The following is a 24,792-nucleotide window of genomic DNA, read 5'->3' as shown; positions in this document are numbered from 1 at the left end:
CTTGAGGTCGAAAGAGTACTGGACTCTTGTGGAGGAAGGACTTCCGGTGTTGCCACGTGGAGGAGCGACAACTGCGACTGAGGCACAGCGTAAGGCAGTAGAAGACGCAAAACTAAAGGATTTGAAGATCCAGAACTTTCTCTTTCAAGAAATTGATCGGGAAATTATGGAGACAGTCCTGGACAGAAGCACAGCTAAAGCAATCTGGGATTCAATGAAACAAAAATATCAGGGGTCTACAAGAGTGAGAAGGGCTCAATTGCAGGCTTTGCGAAGGGAGTTCGAGGTTTTGCAGATGAAGGAAGGAGAAGGGGTTGATGCCTATTTTGCACGCACCCTGGCGATAGCTAACAAGATAAAGATGCATGGTGAGACTCTGACCCAAGTCGTCATCATTGAAAAGATATTGCGATCATTGACCTCAAAGTGGGATTATGTGGTGTGTTCTGTGGAGGAGTTGAATGACTTGGATTGACTCACTATTGATGAGCTACAAGGGAGTCTTCTTGTACACGAACAAAGGATGAGAGGACATGATCGTGGTGGTGAAGAACAAGCATTGAAGGTGTCTTTTGAGGATAGAGTTTATGGTAGAGGAAGAAGACGTGCAACCTTCAGGGGAAAAGGACGAGGTAGAGGAAGGCAGCCTTTTAACAAAGCAATAGTGGAGTGCTACAAGTGTTACAGGCTAGGGCACTTTCAATATGAGTGCCCTAGCTAGGAGAAGAACGCTAATGATGCTGAGTTAGACGAGGAAGAAGAGCTGGTATTGATGGCACATGTCGAGTCACACAACTCAAGGAGGGAGGACGTGTGGTTTCTAGATTCGGGGTGCTCTAATCACATGTGTGGAAACAAAAAATGGTTTTCACACCTGGATGAGACCTTTCAACAACTAGTTAAGCTCGGAGACAATACAAGGCTAGCAGTCACTGGCAAAGGCAATTTAAGGCTGGAAATTGGAGGGCTTACACAAGTGAAAACGGAGGTGTATTATATACCAGAGCTCAAGAACAATCTTCTTAGTATTGGCCAACTCCAGGAAAAAGGGCTCGCTATCTTGATTCAGGAAGGAGAATGCAAATTGTATCATCTAAGAAGGGGACTGATTATGCAAACACCGATGACTTTAAATCGGATATTTGTATTGCTAGCTTCGGTAGCGCCTGACAAAGCTCTAGAGCTTCGTACCTCTTCCTGCTCCAAGCTGTTACAGAAGATGTGTCACACCTTTGGCACTGCAAGTTCGGGCATTTAAATTTCAAAAGTTTGAGAAATCTGCAATATAGGAAGATGGTGAAAGGGATGCCTGCTCTTAAGACCCCAAGCAAGTTGTGCACACATTGCCTAATAGGAAAGCAGCACCGAGAAAGTATTCCAAAGAAAAGCTCATGGAGGGCGTTGCAAAGGCTTTAGTTGGTTCACGCCGGCATATGTGGTCCGATTACACCAATATCAAGCAGTGGTAAAAGGTACGTACTTAGCTTCATTGATGACTTTAGCCGGAAAGTATGGATTTATTATTTATGTGAAAAATCAGAAGCATTCGGAGTATTCAAAACTTTTAAACAGCTTGTTGAGAAAGAAAGTGGTGATCTTATAGCATGCTTACGTATAGATAGAGGAATGGAATTTACTTCTTCTGAGTTTAACAATTTCTGTAAGAATAATGGTATTAGAAGGCAATTAACAGTGGCTTATACGCCCCAGCAAAACGGGGTAGCTAAGAATAGGAACAGGACCATTATGAACTCAGTTCAAAGTATGTTGTCAGAGAAGAAAGTTCCCGAGATGTTTTGGCCGGAGGCAGTTAACTGGTGTGCAAATGTGATGAATAGAAGTCCAACTGTGGCGGTAAAAGACAAAACACCGGAAGAGTCTTGGAGCAGTAACAAGCCAGTAGTGGACTATTTCCGTATGTTTGGGTGTGTAGCACATGTACATGTACCGGACAACAAGAGAAGGAAGCTGGATGACAAGAGCGTTCGATGTGTGTTGTTTGGGGTAAGTTCTGAGTCTAAAGCGTACAGATTGTACGACCCTATTTCCAAGCGTATTGTGGTAAGTAGAAATGTTGTTTTTGAGGAGAATGAATGCTGGGATTGGGGAATGAGTGTGGAAGATGAGGAACGTGATTTATTAGAATGGGGAGATGATGAGAAAGAGCCCACAGAGGGTGAAAATAACAATGGTGAGCGAGAGGAGGAAGACATTGAAGAAATTGATCAATCGTCACCAGAACCTGCTCAAACACCATTAAGCTCATCACCTAGAGAGCAAGGGAAGCTACCCAACGAGTACAACCCTTCTTTTGTAAACGTTGATCAATTAGCTATCAATGATACGAGGAATTATTCAAACCATTGTTCTCCACAGCGCAAAAGTTAACTGGCAAAGCCAACAACACTCAGCAGACCACGTCCTCTACATTGTGGACGGAACAATTTTAATTCCTTTAATGTTTCATTGGTTAACATAAGCACAAGTCAAAACTCTAGCGGCATATCAACATGCAAACAACAGCAATGTTATCACCAACAATCTCACACTTGGGCAAAATTTCACAAAAATAACGATACTCCATATATTTACTATCGGGACTGCCCGCCCAAAAATATTGTCAGGAGTACATGTGAAAGAACGCCTTAACGGCAAAAAAAAAAATAAAAAAATAGTAAAATAAAGGCTCTACGGAGCTAGGAAAATCTTCATGGATGGGTGCTAGCAGCAGCAACATTCTCACCATCAGCTGGCGGCTGTTGGACAACCACTCGGCTTGTTTGGTCGGAGCGTTGAGAGGTAGGACTTGGTGTCGGCATGCGACACTTCGGACTGAGTGGACGGTGGGGTGCGCCGTGATTCATCCGCCGGACCATACTCGCTCTCTCCACTGCCAGAGCGCACACCTCCAGTATGATCAGTGGCAGGCCCACCTGCTAGCACTGGCGGCTAACTCGACGTACTGGCAGGCCGGGGAGCCTTGTCGCAATTGATCACACCCTTCTGGTTCAACATTTCGAAATTGGCCGCAGCACCAGCCTTCGCCGCCTCCATCATAGCTTGCTTATACTCCGAAGATTGTTTATAGGCCTCAATGGTAGCTGCATTAGCATGGGTCCTCTCCACTTCCAGATGGGCAACCTTGCCCTACAGCTTCTTCAGCTCCGCAACCTTGTCGGTAACCTCGCGTTGAAGATTCTCCACACGCTGACCCTTGGAGCCCACTTGCTCTTGTAGCCGAGTGATGTCACTCTCCAACTGCGCCACCCTGGTGTTCCACTCAACATCCCTGTTGATAGCGATAGTCAGCTTCCCACGAATGTCCTCCAGGTCCACCTCAGCCTTAGCACGGAGGCCCTCGGTCTCCGCCAGCCTCTTTGACTTCTGCTCCCACTCCTACCGAAGGCCCCCAACTTCCCTCAGCTGCTGCTCAGTGGGTGAAACTTTGACGCCGCCCTGAACAGCTCATGGAGCCCGATGGACAGGTGCCCAAAGGCCGAGCTAAATGGCGACTGTTGGAGGGCCGTCGGGCGTACCGTCCCATCCATCCGGCCGAAGCCAAGCCTCTCACAGAGATGGAACAAAAAGTCCTGCTCGGGATCGGTCAGGAACTCCGCATATGCAGCAAACGAGTCTAGACCTCTTGCTGGCGGCACTTCCCCTGTGGCAGTCACCATCACCTGCTACGAGGCTTGTTTAAGTTTATTTTGTTGGTGGGCCTTGATGGTCTCCGCATCATCGACCTCATCTTCCCCATCGATGTCGTTCTGCCGTCGTTTCCTCAGGACAACTCCTTATGTGGCACCAGCGGCGATAGGCCTCGAGGGACCCTGCGACTCCAACCCAGCAATTGTAACGGGGTCCTTCCTCGGCACCGTTTTATCCTTTTGGGACCCTCACCGCTGGGCGGGCACTCTCTCCTTCGTCTTCTCAGAAGCAGCATAGGCCCTACTCCCGCAGGCAGCCCCAGGCTCGGTGCTAGGCTCCGCTTACACTAAGGGCGGACCGGCGATGCCAAGATGTGAATGATGCGGCATCGACATCACCACCACAGTCTCTGACTAGCTCACTACTAGCGTTTGCGGATTGACAACAGTTTGCTGAGCATTGAACCCAGCGGCATACATGCCCTCGATGAAATTATTTAGCTCTACACGAAACATTGCCTTATCAAATACGTCGTGGCTGGCTTTGTTACCAGGAACAGGATCTGAACAAACAACTGCACAAGGCAAGTTAGTGTGGAACAGGTACAAAAAATATATATCAGTAAAATTAGCGGAGAACACCTACCAGGAAGACGAGTTAATTTCAACTCCGCCAACAGCTCCCAGCCTGTCAACAGCCGGAGGTCAAGTAGATTGCGATTTTACCAACACCCTTTAATCCTTGTCACGCGGCACTGCTCCTCACGCGTCAGTGTAAACTGCAAGCCCGCTACATAATAACAAGAGCAATTAAAAGTCAGAAGAAATACAAGGCAACTAAGAAATCACGATAGGAGGGCGACCGGGGCTAGCGTCAACCTTCAATAGGTTGGAACTCAGACTTAATCCTAAAACTCAGGGCTTGTATGTTCACCCCTGCGTGAACTCCCAACCATCCGTCGTGACACAAAAGGTCGCCTGCCAGGGGGACATGGAATCCTTCAGGTTCTCGATCAACTTGGGCGCCCCCTGACAGTGGGATAGATTCACTTGCCCACTACAACCCTGGCGTTTCACATACACGAGCTCATAAAAGTGAAGCACCTCAGCCACCATCTGCCCTTCGCATCCAGACAACCGCTAGAGCGAGTTCAGCGCCATCAGTAGCCTCCACATGTTGGGGCAAATTTGCCCGAAGGCAAGGTCAAACTCACATAGTAGGATTTGAAGGTTAGGCAATTACGGAAAGGTGACACCTTAGTGGAGCACGGCCTCATGCACAGCGGCATACCCAGCAGGTGTAAACGACGCCTTCTCATCTTTCTTCGGTGAACGAAGCTTCACCACTCCAGGCAGGCGGAACACCCTCTTCATCTTTGCGATGGTGGAAGTAAGCATCGACCCTCCTGCCTCATCAACAAAAGTGCCGTCTCGAAGAACCCATGCTGACTCTATTTCCTCTTCGGTGGCGTCACCCCCATGAGCGGAACCACTGGTAGCATTGTGGCTAGCCAGCCTATCCTCCCGTTGCTCGCTCTCAGCGATTTCCTCTCTCGCCGCTGACATTTCTGGGCGACCAGCACGAGCCATCGCTACGTCCCACGGTATGGTTTGTAAGGGTTGGATATTTAGCAGTTCCGGCAGTGAGGTTCCTGCACTGGCAGACGGACGCAACGAATCAATAAAAAACCTATCGGAACAGCTGAGCGACGCGTCAGACCCGGAACCCTCACTGCTCAAGATCTCTATGACTCTAGCCATTGCAAACACCCTAAAACCCAATAAGTTAGTCCTAAAATGATCTAAACTAACCCTATGTCAGTTTTCATCCAAGAATACCAAGAACAGTTACCCAGAAACAACCAAAACAAGAAAACAACATATGCATACCCAAAACCCAGATTCGACCATCTAGCAAACACACAAACATCAACTCTCTGCCACAAACACCCAAAATCATCCCCAAAACCTTTCTAGACCCTTAGACACATCATAGAGTAGCAACAATGACTTCGAATAGTAAAAACTATCAACTGACAGAAACAACGAACGTACAAATAATTAGAGGGCCCAGATAACCAACCTGAAAGATGGGAACTCTGGTGCGCTTAATGATGCTCGTCTTCGCTTCAAGAGGTCTCCGTCCTCCAAGATAAATAACCTCACACAATTTGCAGAACCTTCTCCTCAACTCTCAGAGCAAAGCTTGAAGACGACGATATTAGTTCAAAGTGCAGAAAGTGTTAGACCACTTGGTTTCCCTCTCTTTTATGTTAACATCAAACAAATCTAGGAAGTCCGAGGAAAAAGGACATCACACGACAGCCGTACACGTGCCCCACAAACGCACTTACTCTCCGGATTAACCGAGGCGTCGCCTTGATAACAAAATCGATAATTACTCGCATTAATGACAAAGATAAGGGCGTGCTGAGGAGACGTTATCCCACACGCTAACCCAATGCATGATAGCCACGTGTCAGACGTTGTCAGATGAAGCATCTATCCGAAGTAACCGTCAATGAGCAAGTATACCAATCGTCTATCTGGAGTTCTGAGTCTAAAGCTTACAGATTGTAAGACCCTATTTCCAAGCGTATTGTGGTGAGTAAAGATGTTGTTTTTGAGGAGAATGAATGCTGGGATTGAGGAATGAGTGTAGAAGATGTGGGACGTGATTTATTAGAATGGGGAGATGATGAGAAAGAGCCCATAGAGGGTGAAAGTAACAATGGTGAGCGAGAGGAGGAAGACATCGAAGAAATTGATCAATCATCACCAGAACCTGCTCAAACACCATTAAGCTCATCACCTAGAGAGCAACCTGATCACAGAACACCTGGGTTAGGAGAGCTTCTGCTCCCGGATACCAATGAAGGGAGGACGAGGAGAACTCCGGCCTGGTTAGAAGACTATGTTAGCGGAGGTGGCCTAGGTCTTTCTGAGGAGTAAGATGAAGTTAATAATTGTACTTACATAGGCATTTACCAAGCATAATTAGCTATAATGAGCCACGCTCATGCTACCTCTAGCGATACCAACAATCACCAACGATGTGACCTACGGAAACACAGCCAAGCAGGCTATCACCTGAACCCCGGCTCACACCCAGATCACCGCTGACGCGCTGCCACGCGCCTCACCAAGATAGCCTCATTGAAGCATCAGAAGCTGGGAACTGAAGCATATCAGTCCCACATCGAAAACAAGGAAGAGATCAGTCTCTTCCCCACCTATAAAAGGTCCACTCCTCTCTCCTCATTAATTACGCATTTACTACTTACCTACTGTTATTTTGTCAACATAAATACGTTGACTAACTTTGGCATCGGAGAAGAGAAGACCGCCCAACGCGGTCTCCCTCTGATGCCCTTTGTATTTTACTTGACAGGTAGCGGAAGTATAAAGTACATCACAAGCAGTGGTCCGCCCATCGGACCAGCATTAACCAAGATTTGGCCACCGCTGAATCTTAGATATTAACAATAATCTTGTTTTGTTTGCTGCTGCTGATCCAATTTCATTTCAAGAAGCAGTGAAGAGTGAAAAGTGGCGGGAAGCTATGAGTCAAGAAATCAAGGCTATAGAAAAAAATGAAACGTGGGAACTGACCACGTTGCAAGCTGGTGCAAGGAAGATTGGAGTCAAGTTGGTGTTTAAAACAAAACTTAATGAGCTCGGGGCAGTGGACAAGTACAAAGCTCATCTTGTGGCGAAGGGATATGCACAAGAACAAGGAATTGACTACAATGAAGTGTTTGCCCCAGTTGCGAGATGGGACACGATCAGATTAGTAATCGCTCTTATGGCACATAAGGGTTGGAGCATCTTCCAGTTAGATGTTAAGAGTGCTTTCCTTCATGGAGAATTGCTTGAAGAGGTGTTCGTTGATCAGCCACAAAGATTTGAGAAGAAAGGAGAGGAGCACAAAGTGTATCAATTGAAAAAGGCTTTATATGGCCTCAAGCAGGCTCCAAGGGCATGGTACAGTCGTATTTAGTCCTACTTTGTGAGGGAAGGTTTTAAAAGGTGCTCTTCTGAACATACTGTTTTTATTAAGTCTGATTCGTGGGGTAGAATTCTTATGGTTAGCCTATATGTAGATGACCTTATATTTACTGGGAATAATATGGAGATGTTCGAGAGTTTTAAAAGGTCCATGATGCATGAATTCGAAATGACGGATCTTGGGAGGATGAGATATTTCCTTGGAGTTGAAGTGTTACAGAATGAAGAGGAAATTTATATTAGTCAGAAGAAGTATGCAACTGATGTACTTGAAAGATTTGGAATGTTGAAAAGTAACTCAGTTAAGAATCCTATTGTGTCGGGGTTGAAGCTGATGAAAGATGAGATGGGAGTAAAAGTTAAAGCCACTGCTTTCAAGCAGATAGTCGGCAGCCTTAGGTACCTAACGATAACAAGGCCTGATTTAATGTTTGTTGTTGGCTTAGTTATCATATATATGGAAAATCCCGCTGAGCTTCATCTTCAAACTGCTAAAAGGGTGCTTCAGTATGTAAAAGGAACACTAGAGCTTGGGATATTTTACAAAAGAGGTGGAGCTGGAGATTTGATTGGCTACACGGATAGTGACTACGCAGGTGATCTCGATGAGCGAAAGAGTACTTCAGGTTATGCATTTTTATTTGGAGATGGAGCTGTAGCTTGGTCGTCAAAGAAACAACTAGTTATGACTTTATCTACCACCGAGGCTGAGTTCGTGGCAGCAGCTTCATGCGCATGTCGAGGGGTCTAGATTAGAAGGATTCTTGAAGTACTTGGTCATCCTCAAAGAAAGAGCACAATAGTGTACTGTGACAATGGTTCTACCATCAAACTATCCAAGAATTCTGTGCTATATGGAAGGAGCAAGCATATAGATGTGAGGTACCACTTCCTTCGTGATCTAACTAGAGATGGAGTTATTAAGCTTGTTCATTGTGCAACTGAGAATCAGACAGCTGATATCATGACTAAAGCTTTGAAGCTTGAGGGGTTTGAGAAACTTAGAAGGCAGCTTGGAGTGTGCGAAGTACTAAAGATAAACTGTTTGCAGGTTGCAAAGTAGTTTAAGGGAGGAAATTGTTGAAGTAGTCAAAGTCTTGCTGAGGAAGTTAGCACCATTCTAGGGTTGTTTCATTGTTTATGTTAATAAGCCCTATTCAACGGGGTCATTTAGTTTGTTTGATTCAGTCTTAACTAGTAAGCCACAATTCTAGGAGTATAAAACGTGATTGATTATATTTCCCATTCCAGTACTCTTGTAAGGCTATTTAAGCCCATGATTGCACTGAATTGAATAAGACATTTTCTTTAGAGAATTTGAGTGTGCGTGAAATACTTACAGTTTAAGTTTTCACAACTTTGGGCGCTTTGGATTGGTGGTGCCAAAAGTTCTGATCGCTTTCGATTTGGGCAGAGCAGATCGGTTGGCTTGCAGGATTGATGTTTAGCAGCGGTACATGCAAATTTTTTCCCAGCATCGAAGAAGAAGAATACAGAGGATCAGGGAGGTGGAGATTTGTTCTTGGGTGCTAGATCATTCAGCAACAGTGGCGTCAGGATCGAGAGGTGATTTGATTCTCTCGATCTGTGGCTTAGGCTTGGCATTGGTGCCGTGCTGCTTTTGATTGAGGGAATGGATGCAAGGGTGGTTGCCTAGGTCAGATGCACCCCGACTGGGCAGCGACGGTCGGGTGGCAATCTGGCCAGCGCCTTTGCCTGGGTTTAGGCTTGGGCCTGGACCATATGGGCTTAATATCTTTTGGACCTATTTAAGTAAGTATGAGTTTTTTTTTTTTTTTTTTTTTTTTTTTTAGAATTGAGCCAAGTTGGAGGGTTCCTTGACACCCTCATTCATTAATTAGTGCTTTGGGTTGGCCTGACCTGAGAGCGTTAACCTCCTTGGGCGATTTTGGGCCTTTACGGTCTCTGTAACACCCCGTACCCGGAAATACTATCCCTTAATTTATATGCATTGCATTTAGATATTTCAATTCATCGTATCATTAAATTAGCTTCTTAATAGGAAATTATTTTTAGGGAGTTTCAAAAATTATTTTCTTAGCATGGAAAAATAGAGCACGACAATACGAGAGTGTAGGCGCAAACAGTTCGTTAAACGGAGTTGTAACGAGAAAGTTATGAGTATTTTCATGTAAGGGGTATTTTTGGTTATTTCGCCTCACGTAATTAGATCATATCCTCTCCCCCCAAATCCATTTTTCACGGGAGAAACAGATCAAGGAGAGAGAGAGAGAGAGAGAGAGAGAGTGAGAGAACGAGCTCTAGCCCACCACCATCCACCTTTTCCGTCGCCGGCACCGATTCCGGCCAAAATTTTTATACCATTCTCTTCCTCTCTTCATGGGCTTTCTATTGATATATGTTTCAAGACCTATCATCAAGTGTGCGCGACAAATCGCAGGAGATAAGATTGAGTGATTTTCCGACTATTTTTTTAATTCGCAAACCATTGAGAATTTGGAGAAACCCCAAGGTATAAAGTTGTTCACTATCTCATGGGCTTTCTTTTGAGTATAATACTGCATATATATTTGAAGATTTTGGAAGTTGGGATTCCGGCCACCATGAGCCACTGCAGCTCAGCCATCTCCGTTGGCCTTTCATGGCCATTTTTCTTTTTTTTAGATTCGTTATGCTTCCTAGGATGTGTTAGTATTAGCCTAAGTAAAGTTGTTGCATTTTGGATGAGAAATTGAGACTTTGTGTTGAGAATAAATTGGGGAAATTGTAAATTGGAAGTGTTGGAGTAGAGGGAAGCTAGTGGAAGAAAGATAAGATAAATACTTGATGATAGGAAGACTTGGGTGACTTTACGTTGAGGAGAGGATATGATTTACTAGGATGCATTCACGTTTCTTTACTTAGTTTATCAGAATTGAGGTTAATTTATTTATACATCATTATTGGCTAGGTAATCCGGTTGAGCAAGCTTCCGATGACATTCCCGAGACGGGACTCACCTAGTCACCCTTCATTGTGAGTTGGACTTTGTTTTAAAGAAATGCATGCAATTACTTCGATTCTTTGATATTTAATTTCTTTAATTATCTATTTAATATTCAAGAAGTTATTGTGATTTCTCATAAATTAATTGTTGTGGTCATTATGCAATTTTATAATTTATGTTTTAAGTAAATTGCTTATTTTTGGGAAAGAAAAAACCTTTTCAAATGGTCTATTAGATACGAAGTTTTAAATGTTGTTACGTGTACGAAAAGAAAGGACCTTCTATTTTGGCAAAGTAAATTGGATTTCAACTTACCTTACGAGTACCCAACCCCAGCAAGATACAGCGATATGCAATATGCCTTTGGACTGAGTCACCTTTGCAACCAAGTATCCAGTTTATTCTCCAGTTATACCTTTAGTTATCTTATGGGACCTTTTTAAAGCAAGTGCTTATTTTGTTACAAGTTTACTTTATAATTTGGTATAAGTATTCATGAATTATAATCTTTGAACTTGTGTTTTTACTGTAAGTAGCTAATTGCATGCCGAAAGTTTACGAAAGAGAAATGGCTTTAAGAAAATAAGATTTATCAAGTGGGTTAAAATATTAAATTATTTTTGTCCTCTCACTGAGCTTGTCTCACATTTTCTATGTTTTTCTCGGGGATCTTTGGATTTCTGTTTTGCCCAGGTAGTAGATTTTGCTGAGGTCGGACCGCACCACGTTGAGGCATTCTCCTTATCCACCGTCATCCATCTCGACTTGTAGGATTTGTTTCCTTTTGTACTTTTATATTTCTTAGTTAATTAGACCATGTAACTTATGCTCTGATGTAACCATAAATTGACTACTGGATTCCTAAGATGTAATTGTTGGGTTAGAACCCCTGGCTTTGGTTGGTGGTGGATGTTTTTGTGGAGGACATGAGGTCCTATTTGGAAGTTTTTGGAGATTTATGATATTAGAAGTATATTATTGGATTTTACAGGTTCTTGGGTAGTGCTTTTTTAGGGGAGGTAATGTTGAATTTTCGATAAAACCTTTCTCTAACTTGGTCTATATGGATCCACCTCGGATTCCTTGTCAACTTGGTGTCAAAGCAAAGGTTATAAGATTCTGTAGACTATTCATACCTTGAACGTCCTTATTGGCTTTGTTAACCCTTCTTCCATCTTAGGTATCATGCCTCCTCAACGTGTTCGACCTCGTAGGACTTTAGGTACGAGAGCAGGCAACGTGCCTGAGGACGTAGCAGAGAACACTCGTGTACTGTAGCCTAATCTTGAGCATACCATAGAGGGGCTTGCTGAGGTTGTGACTACCGCCATACATGGTCAAAGTAAAGGCCCCGATTATAGTATTGAGCGTGCCAAGAAGTTGGGTGCGACCCAATTTTATGGCACTAGTAATCCTGCAGATGCGGAGAGTTGGATGGTTAGGCTTGAGAGGGTGTTTGATGTTATGGGTTATCCAGATGATTGTAAGCCAAGTTTGGCTGTATTTTTGCTTGAGGAAAATGCTTATCATTGGTGGGAGTTGGAGCGACAGCGATATGTGGGCCAGGTGGCTATATCTTGGACAAATTTTAGGCTTGCATTTTATGAGCATTTTTACCCCCGATCTTTCCATGATGCAAAGCTAGCAGAGTTTCTAAAGTTGGTTCAGGGTACTATGACAGTAGCACAGTATGAGCATAGATTCATTGAGTTGTCCAGGTATGCTCCATTGCTGGTAGCTAATGAGGAGGATAAGTGTCGCAGGTTTGTGGATGGTTTGAGAGAGGAGATTCGATTTGTTGTGACTGCGATTGGGCATACTCGGTTTGTGACACTAGTTCAAGCGGCTATGAGGGTTGAGAAGAGCATTGACGAGGGACATGCACATGTGGATATGCGCCGTCAGTTTACTAGTATGGGTGGCCCTAGCCAGGGTCTATCCAAGAGAGGTGGTTCTACCTCTGGATCCTCTTTTAGTGGCAGCCGATCTAGTGGTTTCAGTTATGGAGGTAGTTTTGGTAGTCATGGAGCTAGACAGAGTCAGGGTTCAGCTCAGCATTCAGTTGGTAGTTCAGTGAGGTTTCCCACCTCCTCAGGTATTCAAAGGACTGATAGGTCGGGTAGAGCTCTGCACCCACAGTGCCAGACTTGTGGGAGATATCATTCTGGTCCTTATCAGTTGGGGAGGTCAGGTTGCTACCGTTGTGGTCAGATAGGGCATATCATGAGGGATTGTCCTCAGCTACTTCAGGGGGGTAGTATGGCGTCGGGTTCAGTGGCATCACAGAGTTAGAGTGTTAGGGTACCTACCGGAGACTAGAGGATTACTCAGACTGGAGGGACTAGTTTTAGTAGTGCAGCACAGTCTAGTGCAGCGGGCAGAGGAGGTAGCCAGCAAAGGGGTCAGCCAGGACGACCTCGTACTCAGGCGAGGGTCTTTGCTATGACTCAGCAGGAGGCTCGAGCTACACCAAAGGTGATTATGGGTATGTTATCTATTTTTGGTCAAGATGCATATGCTTTAATAGACCTAGGAGCTACACACTCATTCATATCATGTAGTTTCTCTTTACTTGCGAATAGAAAGTTGTCGGTCCTTGATAGAGAGATGGACATAGCCATACCTACTGGACATGTTATTAATGTGAGGCATGAGTTTCGAAATTGTGCTGTCAAAGTAGGGGATCAAGTATTGGAGGCAGAACTGATGCCCTTAGATATTCATGACATTGATGTCATACTTGGCAAGGATTGGTTAGCTACTCACCGAGCTTTTGTTGACTGTTTCCACAAGGAAGTAGTATTCAGGAGTCCGGGTAAACCCGAAGTAGTGTTTTGTGGGGAGCGTAGAGTTCTTCCAGCTTGTATGATATCAGCTTTATCAACTAAGCGATTGATTAAGAAAGGATGTTCTGTATACTTAGCACATATTGTTGATACTCGAGTTAGGGAGGTGAAGTTAGAAGATGTGGAGCTAGTAAGGGACTTTAAGGAAGTGTTCGCTGATGAGTTACCAGGATTACCCCCTGAAAGGGAGATAGATTTCTCCATTGAGTTACTTCCTGGTACAGGTCCTATATCTCAGGCACCATATAGGATGGCCCCTGCGGAGTTGAAGGAGTTGAAGATTCAATTGCAAGAATTGGTAGATAAGGGTTTTATTCGACCTAGTGTTTCACCATGGATTGCACCAGTTTTGTTTGTGAAGAAGAAGGATGGCACCATGAGATTATCTATTGATTATAGGCAACTTAATCGGGTTACTGTACGCAAAAAGAACCCTTTACCCCGTATTGATGATTTGTTTGATCAGTTTAAGCGTGCTAAATGCTCTTCTAAGATTGACTTGAGGTCCGGTTACCATCAGTTGCGAATTAGAGGAGAGGATGTACCTAAGACAGCTTTCAGGACTCGATATGGACATTATGAGTTTTTAGTCATGCCATTTGGGTTGACTAATGCACCCGCAGCCTTCATGGACCTCATGAATCGGGTATTCCGCCCATTCTTAGACCGATTTATCATTGTCTTTATTGACGACATATTGGTCTATTCTAGGAGTGAGAGGGAGCATGCAGAACACTTGATAAGGGTATTATAGATCTTGAGGGAAAAGCAGTTATATGCCAAGTTCAGTAAGTGTGAGTTTTGGTTGGATAAGGTAGCATTCTTGGGGCATGTGATCTCAGCGGATGGAGTCCTTGTTGATCCACAGAAAGTTGAAGCAGTAGTTAGGTGGGAGAGGCCTACTAGTGTTACGGAGGTTAGGAGTTTCGTAGGCCTTGCTGGATATTATCGTCGCTTTGTTGATGAATTTTCTAGAATAGCGGGACCTTTCACTCGCTTAACTAGGAAAGGCGTTAGATTCATGTGGTCAAAGGAGTGTGAGCAAAGCTTTCAAGAGCTTAAGAAGCCTTTAACTTCTGCTCCAGTGTTGACCCTTCCCGATGATAGTGGTGAGTTTGTCATTTATAGTGATGCATCTCTACGAGGTTTGGGTTGTGAATTGATGCAACATGGTAAAGTGGTATCTTATGCTTCTAGGCAACTTAGGACACATGAATTAAACTATCCTACCCACGATTTGGAGCTTGCTGCAGTGGTCTGATATGCTCATATTTTCCTAATTTGTTATGCCTCTTAATCTTGATTTTTATGTCTAGTTCTCCTTATTTATAGTTCATTTACTTATTTTAGTATTTTTATAGGTATGAAGAGAAAGGATGAGAAAAAGAAGCAAAACGAGAGGAAAAGGATTGAAGGGTGGTTTGCAATCCTAACAACTGAAGCAGCCTCTGCAGAACAGCTAATTTTGAGGATTAAATTGTACTGATCCAGAGAGAACCAGAAAAAGAGTCTTATATGCACGGAAAGCCCCGAATATCTAGTTTCTGGAGAATTTTACGGTTCGTGATTTCGATATCCCTAGAGGGAGATATGGCAGTTTAAGTACAGACAGTCCAGTCAATACGCGAATCTGTGATGTGTTTCTAAGAGCTCGAGTTTTCAAGGCCTGAATGACTTAGCAAAATTCTGGAAAAATTGATATAGCATTATGGACCGTTTGAGAGCCCAAACGTATGTTTCCTTGGAATTTTAGGGTGCCACATCACCTTTCTTTTGTGCTAAGTTATTAAGGAGTTCCAGAGACCTAAAGCAAGAAGGAAAAGTTGCACCTTATAAAAAGGAGAATGTGTCAAGATAGAGAACGACCATTCAATATCAGATTTTCATCAAATTAAGAAAGCTGCTGCCATCACGTGTTCACCTTCCATCTCCATTTAACAAGTTCTTTTATGTTTTTAAGATTTTCTATTATGTTTTCTTTGAACATGAGTAGCTAAACTCCTTTTCTAGGGCTAGGATGAGGCCCTAGCATGATTGTTTACATGTTTTGATATTCAATTGATGGATTATTAGTTTCTTTTCAGATGAATTCTTAATCTCTGCATGAATTGTTGCTTATGTTAAAGTTCTATTGATTCGCGACCTTTAGGGCTTTGCATCTAGTTATCAGAAGATGAATTTGAGGCATAGCTGCAATATAATTCATATTAGCTTCATGTGATTAAGAATTGTAAATTACATTATTACTTGAGAAAGAATAATGATTTGCTTGATTCCCTTGTTTTCTAAAGCATAATGAGTCCTGCATGTTAAATTTATACCTGAGAAGGATAAACTGCATAGTTAGGATATACGACCTTTACCCGAGAGGGAGAGAATCATGCACTTAAGGAAAACTATGGTCTAGAGTACTTGAGAAGGACTTAGATAGGGGAATTATCATCTGGAGAAACGAAAGAATCCATTGGTTAGTTCAAAAAGTAGATAAGATTGCTTGTGGTTGATTCCGACACCCTAGGCTCATCATCATCACGTTCTCACTTCTAATCATTAGAAACTCTTTTCAATTCCAATTTATTTAGATTTACTTTCTAAGTTTTTGTTTTCAAGAAATATTTCCATTATCATAATCTCTTTCAAAACCGTGAAAATCATAAGTCCTAGTTTGAGTCATTGTTTGTTTTAGTCGATTTGTGTTTCTTGTTTTGTGTGTTTTTAGTTTTAATTAATTTAGGTTTTCATATTATGAATTGACTTAATATCCTCATGGGAACGACAACCCCTTCTCTTCCATTACTATACTACATCCACCCTGTATACTTGCAGGAATTCCATCATGGTCTTTGCACTAAAGATTTGGAGGCATTATCTATATGGGGCCACTGGTCAAATTTTCACCGATCACAAAAGCCTCAAATATATTTTCGCCCAAAAAGAATTGAATTTGAGGCAAAGGAGATGGATGGAATTGATTAAAGACTATGATTACACCATTAAGTACCATCCTGGATGTCGACGCTCTTAGCAGGAGGGCAACAACATCTGGTTCCTTGGCAAATAAGCAGGTGCATCACTTGCCTCTTTTAGTTGAGTTGAGGATGTCAGGAGTTAGCCTTTTGGTGAATCAGTCGGGTGCGTTATTAGCTAGCTTCCAAGCAAGGCCTATGTTAATTGATCAAGTGAGAGAAGCACAACAACATGATCCTTTACTAATGAAGCTAAGGGAAGAAGCGAGTGATGGTGCAAGGGTGGACTATACAATTAGAGATGATGGAGCTTTGGTTATGGGTACTAGATTGTGTGTTCCAAATGATCAGGTACTTAAACGAGAGATTCTTGAGGAAGCTCATAGTTCGGCTTATGCTAGGCACCCAGGAAGTACCAAGATGTACCATACACTTAAGGAGCATTATTGGTGGTCAGGTATGAAGAGGGAAATTACCGATTTTGTTAGTAAGTGTTTAGTGTGCCAACAAGTCAAAGCTCAACGTCAATGACCTGTTGGTCTCTTGCAGCCATTACCCATACCGGAATGGAAGTGGGAACATATTACCATGGACTTCTTGTTCAATCTTCCTCGTACTTAGAGTGGTCATGATGGAATTTGGGTGATAGTTTGCCGACTCACTAAATCTGCACATTTCTTGCCAATCATAGAGATTGACTCTCTAGAAAAACTGGCGAAGTTGTTTGTTGATGAGATTATTTGCTCGCATGGTGCTTCTGTAAGTATTGTGTCAGATAGGGATCCTCGATTCACCTCTAGATTTTGGGAGAGTTTGTGGGATGCGTTGGGGACTAAGTCCAAGTTTAGTACCGCATTTCACCCACAAACAGATGGACAATCTGAGAGGACTATCCAGACATTAGAGGACATGTTAAGATCATGTGTTCTCCAATTCAAGGGAAGTTGGGATGTTCGTTTGCCCTTAATGGAGTTTGCTTACAACAATAGTTACCACTCAAGTATTGGAATGGAACCCTATGAAGCTTTATATGGGAAACTGACAGGGTCCGCCCCGAATTCCACCCTAGAATCCGAAGTGGCCCTGCGGGACCCACCTTTAAAGAAGGTTTACCAAAAATTTCGGCATAACCTCCCCTAAAAATGGACAACCCAAAAACCTGCGGAAAACCAAAATTTCACTTCTAATGATCCAACCACAACTCCTGGAGCCACCCCGCTCCCATAATTCAACCAATCCCATCTCAAAGATAATAATATCATAACATAATCTCCAAAAGGTAATAGATACCACAATCACCAAAGTTAGGTCATAGACCTCAAATATAATTCGTACAAGTTTGGGTCACAAATTCCATAGTAATCAGAGCATTCTAGGAATGTAAATGGACAAGGAGTGCAGTAGGCTAAACAGGTAACCTACAGAATGTGATGGCGGAAGCAGGTGCGGTCACTATGGCTCACTCTCGTACGCCGAGCAGCACTACTGCAATCTGGGCATTTGAAACCGAAGGGCCCAGGGAAAAGTATATAAAATGTTAGCGTGAGTGGACAAAAATAAATAATTGAAAAGAAAAAGGAGTTTATACTTTTCCACATTTATATAAATAAAACTCCCGATGCATGCAATAATTAAGAAAACCACGAGAAGCTCCGCTCAAGAAAAACCGACTAGCCCCGCTAGTCAAGAACAACAATAAGAGGATATGGGGAAGAGAGTTCACCATACGGGAATGGAGCCTCTCAGGCTCTACCTACCCTCGACTGCCACTCACACATAGATTGTGCGAGGAGGAGAACTAATAACCTCTACTTCCACTCACACATAGATTGTGCGAGGAGGAGAACATTACCTCGACTGCCACCCACGTGAGGAGGAGAAAAACTACCTCAACTGCCACTCACAAACACAAAGTAAGTGAGGAGGAGACCTAATCACATGACCCGCGTATGGTGAGGAAGAAAATCGTCGAAAACCAATAAATCCGTATAGCTTCCCCACAATTCTCACGAGATAAAAATCCAAGTGTGCAAAGACGTGACCCCGCACGCCAAGATTTCTCTCAATCTCAGAATAGTAAGTAAGAAAAAATCCATAATAGCCAATATTTCACTTTGGCGGATATTTTGAAAATAAAGTAGATTATAAATTCTGAATCCGCGCATAGCAAAATAATGTCCGAAATTAATCATAGATTCTTATCTCGGAAATAAGTAATTAGTCAAATAATATTATTAATCATAACCAACCTTTGAAACTCATTATTGATAGAAAATCCCCAATACAAACCGGAATCAAATTCCGAAAGAAAATCAATTCATTTGCTCAAAATGTAATATGATTAATAACCAGGGTATTACTTTAAGAAATAAATGCATGCATCATTATTTAAAAACAAAAGTCCACTCACAGTATGTAGTCAATCCTGACGTCGCTCGGTATTTTCCTTGTACGAAGACTCCTCTCGTCCTGTACGAATAGCATTCATAAATATATATATATATTTTATAGGACGGAAATTAACTTTACGATACTTAGAAATGGAAATTCAAAACATCCCCCTTCCAAAAATCCAACTCCTCAACTCTCCACAATATCCATCCTTAATACTCCAACATTATTCATTCACCGATGTAAGATCTAAAGTGAATTCGAAAGAAATTCGGCGATCAAATTCACGTAAATCGATAATTAACCATTTATACTCAATTCGTAATTCCTCCGATTTCCACCAAACTTCATGTATCAAATTCTACAATCAACATAGGATTTATGGAACTAAAACTATAATTAAAGCTCAGCTCTACGCGCCACCACGCGCCATCCACAGTGGCGGCGCGTGGGGTCCACGCGCCGGCGACCACTACCTTCAATGACCACCAAATTCCGGCAATAGCATCAACACAACAGACCCAACAATTTTCCCAACAGCAACACATTCCAATTTTACCTTGAAGTAGTCGAATCCAGCCGATGAAGAAAAGCCCCGAAAACTCAAGAACCCTAGAAATGAAAATCGTCAATTCGACCTCTACAATGCAAATTGGAATGAAATACTTTAGGGGAAATGATCTTCGTAAAAAACCGAACCTTCGACGTTAACTTGGTGGCCGGAGGTGGCCGGAATTGCCGAAAATCGGCAAAACCCCAAAACGAAGCCGGAGCGAACTTTGCTTCGATCTGGAATTTCTCGGCCAAATCCCCAAAATCCCAGGTCACAAGGGTCTAGAGAGGGAAGGGGCGCTCCTGTGGTGGCCGGCTGCACGCCGGTTGGTGGCCGGAAAGTGTGGAATCGAAGGGAGGAAGAGAAAACCCGAAGGGAAGGGAGAAGAGTCGGGGGAGAGGAGAGAGAGAAAGGGGGTGGGTTTCCGGTTTTGGAAACCTACCCGGTAACTTTCCTTATTTATCTTAATTTTTATCATGAATAGTAACTTCCGTATTTCACTCATAACTTTTGCATACGAACTCCGATTTTTACGTACCACATATGCACGCGCTCGGTTTAACGTCCTCTACAACTTTCATGAATGAAATTTTCTCAAATTGTTAACCCATAAAAAGTCAACTTCTAGCCACCCCCCCAAAAGATAAAACTATAACTGCGAATGGTAAAACATACAGTGATTCGTGTAACTCAGTAAAAGGGGTAAATCGGATGTGGGGTGTAATAGAAACAATGTAGAAACCCAGTGTGTTGGAATAAGGTTGGTGAGATAAGACTTTTGGGACCTGAGTATGTACAAATGACTACGGACAATATCCATCTTATTAGAGAGAGACTTAAGACAGCTCAAAGTAAGCAAAAGAGCTATGCAGATGTTTGAAGGAAGGATCTTAAGTTTAATGTGGGTAATCGAGTCTTCTTGAAGTTGTCTCCTTGGAAGGGAATTGTGCGGTTTGGAAAGCGGGGAAAGTTGAGCCCTCATTTCATTGGTCCTTATAAGATTACAGAGGAAGTTGGTCCTGTAGCTTAACGCTTAGAGTTACCTCCAGAGCTTTCTAGGATCCATGATGTTTTCCATGTCTCCATGCTTTAGAAGTATATAGCGGACCCTTCTCATGTTATGGAATCACAACCAATTCAGTTATAGGAGGATTTGACTTATGAGGAGCGGTCGGTGGAGATCTTGGATAGAAGGGATCAAGTACTTCGTACTAAGACCATTCCTATGGTGAAAGTATTATGGAGGAACCATGCAGTGGAAGAAGCCACTTGGGAACCTGAGGAGCAAATGCGGGCTTAATACCCACACCTCTTCGGATGTCCAGGTACTAAATTTTGAGGATGAAATTTCTTTAGGGGGGGGTAGGTTGTAACACCCCGTACCCGGAAATACTATCCCTTAATTTATTTGCATTGCATTTAGATATTTCAATTCATCGTATCGTTAAATTAGCCTTCTTAATAGAAAATTATTTTTATGGAGTTTCAAAAATTATTTTCTTAGCATGGAAAAATAGAGCATGGCAATACGAGAGTGTAGGCACAAACGGTTCATTAAACGGAGTTGTAACGAGAAAATTATGAGTATTTTCATGTGAGGGGTATTTTGGTCATTTCATCTCACCTTAGCTTAATTAGATCAGATCCCCCCCCCCAAAATCCATTTCATGTGAGGGGTATTTTGGTCATTTCGCCTCACCTTAGCTTAATTAGATCAGATCCTCTCCCCCCCCCCCCAATCCATTTTTCACGGGAGAAACAGATCAAGGAGAGAGAGAGAGAGAGAGAGTGAGTGGGAGAACGAGCTCTAGCCCACCACCGTCCACCTTTTCCGTCGCCGGCGCCTATTCCGGCCAAATCTGGCCAAAATTTTTACACCATTCTCTTTCTCTCTTCATGGGCTTTCTATTGATATATGTTTCAAGACCTATCATCAAGTGTGCGCGACGAATCGAAGGAGAGAAGATTGAGTGATTTTCCGACTATTTTTCAAATTCCTGCCAAACCATTGAGAATTTGGAGAAACCCCAAGGTATAAAGTTTTTCACTATCTCATGGGCTTTCTTTTGAGTATAATATTGCATATATATATATATGAAGATTTTGGAAGTTGGGATTCCGGCCACCATGAGCCACCGCAGCTCCGCCATCTCCGGTGGCCTTTCATGGCCATTTTTAGTTCTTTTGAGATTTGTTATGCTTCCTAGGATGTGTTAGTATTAGCCTAAGTAAAGTTGTTGCATTTTGGATGAGAAATTGAGACTTTGTGTTGAGAATAAATTGGGGAAATTGTAAATTGGAAGTGTTGGCGTAGAGGGAAGCTAGTGGAAGAAAGTTAAGATAAATACTTGATGATAGGAAGACTTGGGTGACTTTACGTTGAGGAGAGGATACGATTTACTAGGATGCATTCACGTTTCTTTACTTAGTTTATCGGAATTGAGCTTAATTTATTTATAAATCATTATTGGCTAGGTAATCCAATTGAGCAAGCTTCCGATGACATTCCCGAGACGGAACTCACCTAGTCACCCTTCATTGTGAGTTGGACTTTGTTTTAAAGAAATGCATGCAATTACTTCGATTCTTTGATATTTGATTTCTTTAATTATCTATTTAATATTCAAGAAGTTATTGTGATTTCTCATAAATTAATTGTTGTGGTCATTATGCAATTTTATAATTTATGTTTGAAGTAAATTACTTATTTTTGGGAAAGAAAGAACCTTTTCAAATGGTCTATTAGATATGAAGTTTTAAATGTTGTTACGTGTACGAAAAGAAAGGACCTTCTATTTTGACAAAGTAAATTGGATTTCAACTTACCTTACGAGTACCCAACCCCAGCAAGATACAGCGATACTTCATCAGTTTTCTGGTTACGTGCACGTATACCCTCATGCTCTGCTTGTGTACCAGCGGATGCACAAGTGTATGACCAGCTCCCCCACTCTGCTTGATGCGCACAGGTGTACGACCAATTCTTCCCCCTCCCCCGCTCTGCTCAAGTTGAGTTCGCTCGGCATGAGTGTATGACCAGTTGTCCGCCACGCTCTGCCTATTTTGATTTAGATCATTATAGGTGTATGACCTGTTTTGGGTACAAGTTTGGTAATGCTTTTTAGTTTTGAAAGTTATGCAATATGCCTTTGGACTGAGTCGCCTTTGGACTGAGTCACCTTTGCAACCAAGTATCGAGTTTATTCTCCAGTTATACCTTTAGTTATCTTATGGGACCTTTTTAAAGCAAGTGCTTATTTTGTTACAAGTTTACTTTATAATTTGGTATGTGAAAGTATTCGTGAATTATAATCTTTGAACTTGTCTTTTTACTGTAAGTAGCTAATTGCATGCCAAAAGTTTACGAAAGAGAAATGGATTTAAGAAAATAAGATTTATCAAGTGGGTTTAAATATTAAATTATTTTGTCCTCTCACTGAGCTTGTCTCACATTTTCTATGTTTTTCTCAGGGCTCTTTGGATTTCTGTTTTGCCCAGATAGTAGATTTTGCTGAGGTCAGACCGCACCACGTTGAGGCATTCTCCTTATCCACCGTCATCCATCTTGACTTGTAGGATTTGTTTCCTTTTGTACTTTTATATTTCTTAGTTAATTAGACCATGTAACTTATGCTCTGATGTAACCATAAATTGACTACTGGATTCCTAAGATGTAATTGTTGGGTTAGAACCCCTGGCTTTGGTTGGTGGTGGATGTTTTTGTGGAGGGCATGAGGTCCTATTCGGAAGTTATTGGAGATTTATGATATTAGAAGTATATTATTGGATTTTACAAGTTCTTGGGTAGTCCATTTTTAGGGGAGGTTATGTCGAATTTTCGATAAAACGTTTCTCTAATTTAGTCTATACAGATCCACCTCATATTCCACCTTGGAATCCGGGAGCGGGTCTGTCAGTCTCTAAAGTGCCAGTCTTAATTCAGATCATGTGAAATTGATAATTATCTCGAGTTGAAGTAGAGAAAGTGGCTTATGGATGAGAAATTGACTCCTATTTGTTTGCTGGGAAGTAGCTCTTTTTTCATACCACAATTACATGCCTGGCGGATGGAGAGCTAGAAGGTGATTTTTCCTCAAAAGACAAGGAGTTGTTCTTTGTTTATGGGTTTGCTTTATCAATCGGGCTCAAATTGACTTGTAGTGAGTTTACATTGTTTAAATATGAATTTTTTTTGTTTTTAAGTGTATGTTAGACTCTTACTTTTTAGCTGATCATCTATTGTAATGAACCATTATGTCAAAAAAAAAAAGGAACAATGTTTTTTTTAGGTAGAAATCCACTACTACTCAATTAATTGCCCGGTCTTACAAGAGGCAAAACCCGGAATCAGTTAGATTGTTAAGAACTATAACTGAAATAAAATGGTACCCTCTTCCTATCAGCATTTTCTGATAGATTTTGATGGTTCCATTATTCAAATCACCAGAGATGTTGCTTCTAGCTTCATTATAAGAGATGGTGATGGCAATCCTGTCATTATTGGAGCTAGAAGACTTGATCGTACTAGTTTTTCAATTGTTGAGGCTATTGGCCTTCGTGATCTTACTCAGTCTCTATAACATTTTTGTTGAACGAGATTCTCAATTGATTATCAATTGTGTCAATGTTCATGACATTCAACAATTGTCTCAAGTCATTTACTTCAATCAACTTTCAAGATGTACTAAGAAAATCAAACTTTATGGCGGATGATTTGGCTAATCTTGGTCACTCTTCTAGGGACAAGCAAGTTTGGGATAGTTGTCTTCCTCTTAGTGTGTTAAGGGCTTTCAACTTTGACTCATTTGGGTCAAGTTGTCTTAAAGAATTTTGTCTGTAATTTTGTCGTCATGGTATTTAAAAAAAAAAAAAAAGACATACACACTATGTGTGGGAAAATTAATTAATTTTTTCATTAAATAAGGAGTAAGTAGCTTTTGAGTTGTTCCGTTCAAAGTTCAAACCTCCTCTATTAATATTTGGATATCCTTCCGTACTTTTTAGCATCAAACTTACAATTCAGTCAATTTATTATTCTCTCTACACCTCCTCTTCTTCCTCTTAGGAAGAGATTTCAACTTCCAAGAGATTTGAATACATAATGAGATTGAATGATATCTTTAACTAGGTGAAGACATATATAATTGCTGCAAACAGCAAATTCGCTCATTGATTTTGTTTGATAAATACATTGACTTTTTTTTTTATTAGAATAGCTTACATGCAAATTACTTTTGGTTCAGGTTGGTTTAATAGGTTAAAAAGGGTTTGTTTGATTTAATGTATTACATTGGAATTTGATAATTTAAAATGCGCAAAGGAATAAGATGTCAGTAAGAGAGAGTTCCAGCAATGTTCCAATACCAAATCAATTCAAGCAGGCTAGGAAAAGCAATTCAATCAATTTTTAGGG

General features: G+C 41.9%; 1 protein-coding gene and 2 long non-coding RNA genes across 3 annotated transcripts; all 3 read left to right on the top strand.

Moving 5' to 3' along the window:
• The first annotated feature begins 8,992 nt into the window (after positions 1–8,992).
• On the top strand, positions 8,993–11,572 carry LOC121049733. Its single transcript, XR_005801183.1, has 3 exons — positions 8,993–9,428; positions 10,588–10,652; positions 11,317–11,572. It is a non-coding gene; the product is annotated as an uncharacterized LOC121049733 (long non-coding RNA).
• Positions 11,573–12,057: 485 nt separating this feature from the next.
• On the top strand, positions 12,058–12,915 carry LOC121049795. Its single transcript, XM_040507952.1, has one exon. The coding sequence runs from the start codon at positions 12,058–12,060 to the stop codon at positions 12,913–12,915; it is 858 nt and encodes a 285-aa protein (XP_040363886.1).
• Positions 12,916–21,140: 8,225 nt separating this feature from the next.
• Positions 21,141–23,490, top strand: LOC112169655. The gene is made up of 3 exons (XR_002924792.2): positions 21,141–21,411; positions 21,855–21,919; positions 22,851–23,490. It is a non-coding gene; the product is annotated as an uncharacterized LOC112169655 (long non-coding RNA).
• The last annotated feature ends 1,302 nt before the right edge of the window (positions 23,491–24,792 follow it).

Source organism: Rosa chinensis, chromosome 6 (assembly GCF_002994745.2).
Source record: "Rosa chinensis cultivar Old Blush chromosome 6, RchiOBHm-V2, whole genome shotgun sequence".
Classification (NCBI taxonomy): domain Eukaryota; kingdom Viridiplantae; phylum Streptophyta; class Magnoliopsida; order Rosales; family Rosaceae; genus Rosa; species Rosa chinensis.
This window is presented reverse-complemented; position numbering and strand designations above follow the sequence as displayed.